The sequence below is a fragment of the Cydia amplana genome, chromosome Z, assembly GCF_948474715.1.
Source record: "Cydia amplana chromosome Z, ilCydAmpl1.1, whole genome shotgun sequence".
Lineage (NCBI taxonomy): Eukaryota > Metazoa > Arthropoda > Insecta > Lepidoptera > Tortricidae > Cydia > Cydia amplana.
The window spans coordinates 24,103,570-24,114,812 of record NC_086096.1 but is presented as its reverse complement, the minus strand read 5'-3'; the positions used below and the strand labels follow the sequence as shown (position 1 = coordinate 24,114,812).

Genomic DNA, 11,243 nt, shown 5'->3' with positions numbered 1-11,243 from the left:
TCATAATTTGATGAGTCAAATAAATTCGCCTTTACACATGAGATAAGTAATAAGATAACTCGTCAGCCTACTTTAATTAAGTCACCAGTCCCAACGTGATAAAATAGAGGAAGCTCCTCCCTGTCTTCAAAATAATTACCACATACATTCAATAATTGTTTTGCATTCAATTACTTAAGTAGATGGGTAAAAAAACTAACTAACTAAATATAGGTACTTAATCAAAAAATATTAACGATGTACGTGTCGACTATGCCAAACATAAGAACTGCTATCTGAAAATATATGAATAATATCTGACCTTTGAAAGTTTTTATTTATAATCCTAGTTAAAAAAAACAAGTGTATATCGCTTCGGACCATCGACCATCGTAACATGTCAAAATATATACCTTTTACATTACATGCTCACGGTTCATGTGAATATAAACAAATTATTATTATTATAATACCTTATTATTATTATTTTTTGCACATTAGCGTACTTGGGATGTCGTGCACTTCGGATCTTTATTATCAATTTATGTCTTATCTTATTATCACGCCTTTTTTCAACGGGATCACGCTTGACCGCTTTTATGTCAATTCCTTCTCAACAAGGTCCTGCTTTTACTGTGTCAGTATTCGAGTGTATTTTACAATACCTACTCGTATTTGAATCCATCAAGTATCTAATTCAGTAAGTTTTGGATTATTAATGGATGGATAATTTGTGGACCCAGAAAAGCCTAGAAATGAAGGTAGTCTAGTGCAACACCCTCGGGTTAAAAGTATTATCGGTATCGACTTGAAAAAAACGGATAAGTGCGAGTCGGATTCGCCCACCGAGGATTCCGTACAAATTCGACTTATAATTTATAACAATATGTAGTTTTCAGATTTTTCCCTGTGCTTGTAGTATTATATTACTTGCAGACGATATTACTTGCCAAATTTCATATATAGTTCTATGCGCTTATTGTTGCCGATTTTGTATGCTTGGCATCTGTTTACGGCACCATATATTAATACATATTATAAATGCGAAAGTGTGTCTGTCTGTCTGTCTGTTACCTCCTACCTGTGTGTCCTCTTCACGCTAAACCGCTGAACCGATTTAGTTGAAATTTGGTATGAAGATAGCTTGAGTTCCGGGGAAGGACATTAGATACTTTTTATTTCAGAACTCACCCCTTAAGGGAGTGAAAAGGGGGGTGGAAATTTGTATGGGCAATCAATAACCGCTGAACCGATTTAGTTGAAATTTGGTATGGAGATAGTTTGAGTCCCTGGGGAAGGACATAGGGTAGTTTTTATCCCAAAAATGTCCCTTTAAGGGGGTGAAAGTTTGTATGGGGAATCGTTAAAAAGCAGATTGGGTAAAAATAAGCTACCCAAATTACTAACTCCACGCAGACGAAGTCGCGGGCAAAAGCTAGTTTAGCCATATTTAGAGCCCCTTAAAGTCTTTCGCAGGGCCCATGTGAAACGTCGCAATAAAGTATTATGATTATGATTAAATTTCAAGAAATGTAGCAAGCGTGTAGTTATAACTTCAAACCTATTTATATTTGAACAAACAACGTCAAGAATGCATCGAAAGTCAAAACACCATTACTTAGGAAAAGAAAACATAATGTGCGTGATAGCAAACCCTAATGAAGCGAATGTTTGGTGAGGTAGCTAATACGGGCAGAGTTCACCCGCGGGCGCGGTTATCACACCACCTCCTTATCCAGAACAGTCAGTGGCCTAGCCGCCTCCCAGATACATAAACGTCTCTTATTTATTAATTTCGTTAATTCACTTGCGGATACGAGAATTCTATTGTTTAATAGTATTAAGAATCATTATGAAATCAATTTTCAAATTCAGAAGTTCTATACTCTTAATAAGTCTTGTTTAGTCATTTTGGTACTAAGTACAATAATACTATTATATTTTTGAAATATATTTTACAAATAATGGGCTACGTTTTTTCTCGAAGGCAGTGGATGACGATAGTCGTTATTTCAATAGCAGACTTTTGTAATGCAATATGTGTAGCGCTGCAGGCGCCGTTCTACCCTCAAGAGGTCAGTATCTGCTGCATGTCAATTCCCTCCGGACTTGATTCACTGTAAAACGTCTCGTCCATCAATTACAGACTAATGGAATGTGATGTGTATACATACTTGTGATAGTGACAAAACATTGTGAATGTGACTGAAATATTCGTCCGCCTCACGTCATTTAAAGTTTTGTTTGCAATGTAGGGTCAATCACTTTGGTTATGGTGTGTGCATGTAAGTAGATACCTTAGGTTTTTTTCAATCCCAGACGTTAATAATGTTATTCATCCTTTTCTTTGCTTTGGGGGTTTTTTAAATTCAATCATACCAATAACGGTCAAATTCATCCAAGTTTTTTTTGTTCATTGCCTCACTTTATTCATATTTTGTAATAAATTTACTTACACGACGCAACGCGTGGCGCATAATTTTCTAATCTAGAAAAATATATTTAATTCAAAATCCAAAATTATTGTTGAATTAGGTACTCATATTATTCGTTATAACATGACTTAATATTTGAATAAAAGTTCCGAAGTAAGTAAATAGGTAGGTATCAAAATGATAAAAAGTTCTATCGCTGCTTGAGATGGTTCGCGAACAGTTATTGTGGTCGACAGTTGTGTGGTGGAAAGTTTGCTGTCACTGTTTACCTGTCTATCATTGTAATTAGACTTTGATCTTAAGCTAAGCTATATTGACTGGGGAACCACCACGCCAGTCAACCACACCAACTATAAAAGAGCCATAATCTACGAAACTGTATTTCAAACTCCTGAGCATTTAGCATTCTATAACGCTTAGCCACAATTAAATAGCCTACCCTACCGTGCAGGCGCTAATACCTAACGCTAATTTCGAACAACTGCCTCAAGATTGTTCTTTGCACGGCTTACTGATTTAATTAAAATTACCTACGCAATAAAAATTTATTAAATAGTTATGTTTTGGCAGGAATAAAAAATATGCATTATCTCTTCTCTTGATTACCTACTTAAGTAGGTACAACAGGCAGTGTTAACCTGTTCAACATTAAATAATCCTCTTATTCATGTCTGATTCTTTTACTATAAGTATGTTGATGTCTGTTTTTTTTTACTTTGATAAAATTGATTTTTCTTTCTTACGCGTGAATATATATAGTCAAATCTAAAATGTGGCAATAACCCTATGGCAGTATGAACAGCCTCCATTTGCGAATGTACGTATCGAGTACACACCCCTCCACACACCATTAGATGAATAACGTTGTGGTATGCAGGCCGAGAAGAAGCAATGCTCGGCGACGGAGTACGGGCTCGTGTTCGGCGTGTTCGAGCTGGTGGTGTTCCTGGTGAGCCCGCTGTACGGCTCGCACCTCAACCGCATCGGGCCCAAGCTGCTCTTCAACGGCGGCATCCTCACCACCGGCACCTGCGCTATTCTATTCGGGTAACCTCGCTATACTTACTCTCCATCTGCAAAGCTTCGCTGGGCACACGTCTTTACCCACACTGTATAATTATACGCAAGATAATGTTAACAAACAAACCAAGTACTGACTACTAATTACTATCGAGCCACTCTGAACAAGTACATAAATATTTTCATAATTTATAGGTACGTAAATATTACTAACAGGAAGATCTTGTATGTAAATAAAACAGTGATTTTTCTCGTGTTCGTTTTGGTAACGTCTAGAACTATAGACTGATGTCCTCGGGGATATGACTGTATTGTATGTCGAAATCATAGATCAACGAAAACGGGTCAGTATAAACCGGTGACTAGGATTCTCTCATGTGGCACTTTTGAAAACGTGATAGTTATTCTGTTACCTAAAATAGATAAATTGGCCCGACTGATGGTACTAGCATGTTCCTCCGGAATGAGAGTTGCATCGCATCTAAGGCTGCAGTTGTACTGGGAAACAAAAGAACAGGGAAGTAAGAGCTGCGTTGTTAACAGGATGCTGGACAAGGTGGAGGGACACGGCGCGTTCATCACGCTGAGCTTCGTCATCCGCATGGTGGAGGCCATGGGCAACGCCGCCTTCCTCACCGCCTCCTTCGCCATCATCGCCAAGGAGTTCCCTAACAACGTCGCGGTCATGTTTGTATGTCTGCTAAATTGCTAGTTATAGTCAAGACTAGACATTCATTCAATATAGCAATAGCGTTACATCCGTTTGGTTACCGGTTCACGTTCAAGAGATAAGTTGCGTTATTCCCTTACAATGTTACTAAGCAATGTTAAGCAATAGACAGTTTAATTATTAATTTAATTATTCGGAGACGCAATTAATTTATAGTCTAATAAGAGTAGGTAATAGGTAACATTATTTAGTAGTAGTGTTTGTGGATTCAGTATTGTTTACACACGATAAAAAATCTAACCAAAAATATTGCATTTTGCTTAGCCTTATATTATAAAACATTTTTACTATTAATATGTAGCCATCCCACATAAAATCAAGTTATTTATTTATTCGTTCTGTTAATCAGTTTTGGCAAAGGTCAACCTATAATTTTCTGCTTTGCGTCTTTCTTGGGCCTTTTATAGCTGTGCGATGGACATTTCAGCGAGACAATTGATAGCATTGCTTATCTTATTGTCGAACCTCGTTAATTAATCACAGCTCGATACGGGTACATTGCCAGCGCCGAATACGATAATAATGTGTAATGCGTATAATTTAATACTCGTAGTTACAATACAATGTGATTGCTACGAGTATTTGCGGTTGATAATTAAGCTGCTTCACGTGGCGCGCCTCTTGTTAGCTGTTCCATATCTACAACTACGTTTCAATGTAATCTAATGTATTTCCTTAGATGGGGCTAAACACAAATAATAAAAACATCAATATAAGGCACTCGTGGTGAAACAAAGTCGTGACAATGATACCAATTAAATTGCCAACGTTCACTTTATTAACATTCCGTCATTTCTGTCATTAAAAAAAAGCATTCTAGTAAGTTCTTAACTTATTCGACTAATTTCAATAACTATAACTATAAACAGTATTAATTAACCCTAGCCTTGGTAATTCATTTGACATAAGGAACAATCGTGCCAAGCGGCATCGCCTGAGACTAAAGTGCATATATTTTCACTGAACTTACTTACACTTACCCTTACTATTGCAGGCGTCGTTAGAGACGTTCTTCGGGCTGGGGCTGATCGTGGGCCCGGCGCTGGGCGGCGCGCTGTACGCGCTGGGCGGGTACACGCTGCCGTTCGCGGTGCTGGGCTCGGCGCTGTTCTGCGCAGCCGTCATGAGCTGCGTAGCGCTGCCAAGGGGCAACGACGACGAGGACCTGCGCCCCGCCGGACGTAACTACACCAACATATTTACTATAATTTGAACTCTCTTTATTTTTTTGGACCAGACCAGAGTCCAGACAATTTTAACGAGATGGAGTCGTTTTAGGAAAGGCTACCTAAGGATATTAAATGTACCTCCTTGTATTGTTAATTATATTGTACTAGCTTTTGCCCGCGACTTCGTCTGCGTGGAGTTAGTAATTTGGGTAGCTTATTTTTACCCGATCTGCTTTTTAACGATTCCCCATACAAACTTATTATTTGGGATAAAAACTACCCTATGTCCTTCCCCTGGAGCTGGACTCAAACTATCTCCATACCAAATTTCAACTAAATCGGTTCAGCGGTTTAAGTGTGAAGAATTAATAGACAGACAGACACACTTTCGCATTTATAATTGTAAAAATATTAGTATGAATTTTGTTACCTAGGTTTTGATTATTGTTGCTTTACTCGGTGGTTGTTGATGTACAGCGAGCATCTTCACGCTGCTGCGAGTCCCGGGCGTGCTGCTGGCTGCCGTGAGCATCATGTGCACCAGCATGAGCATCGGTTTCTTGCAGGCCACGCTTGAGCCGCACCTGCGACAGGTACGTGTACCCTATAAGACCTTTCGTCTAGGTCTCATGTAGACGCTGTACCTACACGTACAGCGCCAAATTGAGTGGGAAGATGGCAACATTTCTAAACATCATGAGGCTGTATGTGGCGTACAGCGTACATGCATACATCAACAGTGGCACGAACAGAAGAGCTACAACAAATATAATAAAATATTGCCATATGAAAAAGTAAGCTAGCTCACTATTGTGTATATTACTTAGTAACATCTATAGATTGTGTAACTTTAAATAAAACATTTACCGCAATGCACAGCGCCATCTAAAATTGCGCTATTCTAAAATTGACCTTATACATGATTTTTCCAGTTTAGTTTCTCGCCCATGATCCTGGGGCTGATGTTCGTGATCAACGGCGGCGTGTACGCGGTGTCGGCGCCGGCGTGGGGCTGGCTGTGCGACCGGCCCTCCATCAAGCCCAAGTACATCACAGTGCTTGGCTGCGCCTTCATCGCAGCCGCCTTCCTGCTCATCGGACCGGCACCCTTTATTTATGATCAGACGTAAATATAACCTTCTTACACTTTAATAATTCATCATATTTACCACCGCACCGCACTGTCGTGCAGGTCTAAAAGGCGACTTTTTAAAATAAAACTATCGCATAAAGTCACCCTTTTGTCTATCACTTCAACGCGCTGTTTACCCCGCAAACGCATATTTGGCTCTTGGATAAAGAACTAAGTACAACCCCTTGCGGCTATAAGTTTATTACGGTTTCTTTGATATTAGTATTACCTGAATCCAAAGCATTAAGTCCGCCTTTTGTACTTTATTTTTTGATGTGCAATATAAAGTTTAAAATAAATAATATGAATATTTGTACTTACAGGTTACTGTGGGTAACAGTGTTAGGCTTAGTACTACACGGATTAGGCATGGGGAGTCAACTGGTAGCATCCTTCGCAGACGCGCTCGGTACAGCCATGTAAGTATTCGGGACCCATTTTAGGCATGTTAATTATAGCCTAGCTTGTTGCATTAGCAACAAGCTATAATTTTACAAGTGTAGAGCGACAGCACTAGTCAAACGCCTGTCGTTACTGGTGGCGCGCAACCAACATAAGTATGAATGTTGCCGTTTTAGGACGTTTACACCAGTAAATTTGGAACTTTATGAAATGGAACTCAGACATTACCATTGTCTTAGTTTATAACATTCGTACGTAGATAAATAATATATATATATATAGGTATAGGAATAATCTAGTAATATTAAGGAATGTGCTTGTATTTCAGTGCGAGTGGGCTGCCCAATTCTATTGAGACGTACGGACTGGTTTCCGGTATGTGGACGTCCACCTTTGCGCTGGGAGCGTTCATCGGGCCTACGGTGTCCGGTCTCCTGTTCGATTCCATCGGCTTCAGAAGTTCTACGATGTTTGTTTTCATATTGAATCTGATAGTGGTTAGTTGGTAAATTGATTTAAGTACTTCTACTGCCATATGTCCAAATCAATTCTTTCGTTTCCGTCATAGTCTTATTGTCAACATAAAAAACACACCTAAAGAACTGCGGGTGATGCAGGTGCAGTGCAGTCTCACTAACGATTTCCCGCACTAGTTATTAAATTTAGAAAAAATCTTCCATATAAATACAAGCTTTATTAGCAGAATAGATTCTACGAAAGTGCATCATAGGTCCAACGAGCTACAAAATAGCATGGACACATAAAAAATGGAGCAAAAAGTAACCATGGACTTTTGTTGCTAGGTGTACCGTTTACCAAGTGTCACGTCAATTAGACCAGTGATTAAAAATAGACTAGCAAATCATAAATACGTAACTAGGTACTCATTCACTTTTATAGCTTGTAACGAATTTGATCGCTTGCAGATGTTAATGGTGGTGGTGTTCCTGTGGACTTCGGACCGCGCGTCGAAGCTGGACGTGTCGGTGTCGGCCGGCGACCTGCTGCAGATCGATGGCACGCTCGACGGCAGCGTGCTCATCGGCGACGAGTACCCGCCCGCCACTCAGCGCGCCAAGAGGTTACCCTGCACTTTTACCCTGGAGCATGGTCTAATAAAACATGGTCTTCTCTTCCCAGAGTGTCACTTGCCTACGTCACAATAACGTTGCCACTTTATTTCAACATAACATGTTACATGGGTACATTATATCTATGGTTAATAAGTTAATTTGTTTCTTTATGATTTAATAATTTTCATTTATATGTATTTTATCTTAAATTTTACAATAGCACGTCATTTTTAATTATTCGTTAGCAATATCTTCCGATTCACGAAAGAAATTTCAGACGTTCGGGTAATTCTGTTTACACTACTGGCAACACAGGATAGCGCTGTCACATTTGACAATCTGCCATTTTGTCCCTGACCGACCGTCCTTGTCGAACGCGTGTTAATTGTTATTTCCTTCTCGCTCAGTGTCAGCAGTCGCAGTGTTTTCCAAACTATTCACGTCGTAAGCTTGGTAATTAATGTTTTGTTACGAAAATGGTTGGCTGCTCTCTATTCGGAACTGTAAGAGTAGGAGTGAAAAGTGCAGTATAGATTTGTTTTATTTTACTATGTTTCTACATGAATAACTTAAAATTAATGCCGTTAAAATAATTTTCACCGTTGGTTAAAATTCTCCCACATTTTAAAGTTTGAGAACCTGTAAACAGCATGATGACGTAGGCAAGTGACAGTTAGGTCATTCGCGAATCTCGGAAGAGAGTACCAGGCGGAGTATATTATTATACCATGCCCTGGAGACAACTTAGGCTAGGCTGCTTAGCTTACTTACTTCACTTTGTTTGAGTGGCTCATGTCGTGTAAAAATACAGCTCCATGGTAGCAACCATTTCGGCCATATTATTCAAACTATTCATAGATTCTTCATTATACAACATCTATGAAAATCGGTAACGGAATATTTAGACCAAAATGCGTAGGTTCAACTTTAAATAACTCACTTGTGCGATCTTGTGAGGACGACTTCACTTCAATAGTAGTTCTATATGAACTACTACTAGTTTCTTGGGTTCTTGCCTTCTCACCGATTGGGTTGGATAGTTTGCCGCCGCACTCAGCCGTCTGCTAGGCGCGGGCCGCTGCCAGCCTGCTGTCTAAATTGGAATAGCGTTTAGTAAAACTATTCGCAAATTTCTTTTTTCCAATCAATTTTTTCTCCACAAGCTGTTTAGAAACTGTTGTATTGACACAGAATAACTAATAGTACTACCGTACAGAAAATTCACTCCTTCACAAAAGTCAGGTTTAGGTATAAAATTACACCTATATCGCCGCCTGCAAGCAAAATTGAAACTTATAACCGCGCACGAACCGTGAATCTCCTTTGCGCGCCGCAGTTTTATGACCGAGCTGTGAGTGTCGGCACGGGGTTATCACTTGACAAGTTTTTATACCTATACCCACTGATTTATTGTTTTTAAGATAAATATGTAGGAATTACAAACGTTGATTATGTAAACATACATTTTTTATCCGAATATAGCATGTCTGATTCTCGCGGAAGTAAGTTTCGAAGCCATTGTGTATTTTCAATTTTGCGCGAGCGCCATGTGACACGACTATCGTGCGCGCCGAGCGGCAGCCCACTGCTATACGCCTGTACGGTGGGCGCGCCGGCCAAATGTACCTAAACTGCGGAGTGAAACCCCCCTGGTATTGATAAATTCGCGGACCGCTTCGGGCCCTTCCATGGACCGCCAGTTAAGAAGTACTGCTCAGTTATGATTGGTATTTGCAGCCACCGGCGCGGCATCAGCGTGGAGCAGTCCCGGCCGCCGGCCATGAACAGCCTGATCGCATGCTCCAGCTACAAGAACCGCCGCTCGCCGTGGAGCCAACGCACGCGGCGCTACCGCCCCTCCTACGGCAGCCTGGACGCGCGCTTCCGCGGGGCCATGTCTGTCGTCTGACAACCCCTGAGGGTCTCGCCGAGTGACAATCCTTTACAGAAAACGCCAATCCAAATTTAAATCGTTGCCTGGCCTGCAATACGCCCAAATCTCAACATTTATGGCTATTGGAGATTCATTCTTAATTTAAAATAATAAAGTTAAGTTTCTTTTAGTAATGTTGGCACCAATTAAATATTGTATAGAAAACATAGAAAATGTCGCGTGATTTTTCTCCGATACATTTTTACTTTTCGATTTGCGTTTGTCGATAAACTATTGTCATCTTGGCTACGGCACCTGATCCAACGACTGACCTCTTATCACACAATACTGAGTCTGTAGATGTCAGCAAATCTTAGTCTGGAATCTGTAGTTGTCAGCAAATCTTAGTCTTGCTTAAACTTGTCGAGTCAGATAGGTAATATAAATAAGTATTGCACTTAGGTATCATCTGAAACGACATATTTGTACCGTACCTACTTTATTTGTGTGGGTACAGGGTAGGTAGTTTTATTATGTCTGACCATACTCTTACTTAGGAGTTTATATGTGGGTCATATCTACTTAACAACTTTTACTATGGAGCCAAGCCCGAAACAACTAAAAAAAAATATCTTGTGGCCTAGCCAACATGACAATCGTTTGCGCGTTGCGAACAAAACGCCTCTCCCTCTGTCTATCGCACTAACATGGAAGAGTGATAGAGATACATTAGCGTTTCGTTCGCTATACGGCACAAACGATGGTCATCTTAGCTAGGCTCCCTGTTATCATTGATATAGGTACGTACTTACTATTCGCCGAAATGTATAAGACCGGCGGTTTTATTTCGCGTTTTCGGGGTTTGCTGGAGCCTATGGATAGCAAAAGTTATTCTGTTGAGGTCAACCACCACCAGACCCTTATGGGTGAATATGTATATAGGTACATATTCACCCATAAGAGTCTGGTCAGCCATAACAAAATGATTGCTCTGGATACGGAGTGTTTTAAAAGGTTTATATTAGCCGTACTGCTCGAAGGTACTGGTACTGGTGCTGCTGAATTACTTATACTATTGTACCCGGGATCGATTTTTTTCGGGGTTGATGGATGATCTTACAGTAAAGGTTATTTAATAAACCTATAGGTATATTCGCCTCAAGAAATACGGCTAATGGCCAAATGACCAACCTGGTGCATAGTGCGACACCGAGACTATGATCCGGTATCGGTTGCATATTTAAGCTCCGGACGAACGACGTTTTGTACGGCGAGCAGAGCTCTTTTTATGTGCGTCAATGTAATGTTACCTTTGCATTTTGAATTCAATTATGTACTATAGCCGGTCAAATAACTTTGTCAGCAGTAAAAGGCGCGAATTAAAAAAAAAATATGGGACGATTACCCTTAGCGCCTACATTTTTCAAATT

General features: G+C 40.1%; 1 protein-coding gene across 1 annotated transcript; it reads left to right on the top strand.

Moving 5' to 3' along the window:
* The first annotated feature begins 1,625 nt into the window (after positions 1-1,625).
* Positions 1,626-9,908, top strand: LOC134661906 (MFS-type transporter SLC18B1-like). The gene is made up of 10 exons (XM_063518150.1): positions 1,626-2,054; positions 3,292-3,461; positions 3,978-4,125; positions 5,159-5,345; positions 5,811-5,926; positions 6,266-6,459; positions 6,789-6,884; positions 7,196-7,364; positions 7,794-7,948; positions 9,678-9,908. The coding sequence occupies exons 1-10, from the start codon at positions 1,944-1,946 to the stop codon at positions 9,847-9,849; spliced, it is 1,518 nt and encodes a 505-aa protein (XP_063374220.1). The 5' UTR covers positions 1,626-1,943; the 3' UTR covers positions 9,850-9,908.
* Positions 9,909-11,243: the final 1,335 nt, after the last annotated feature.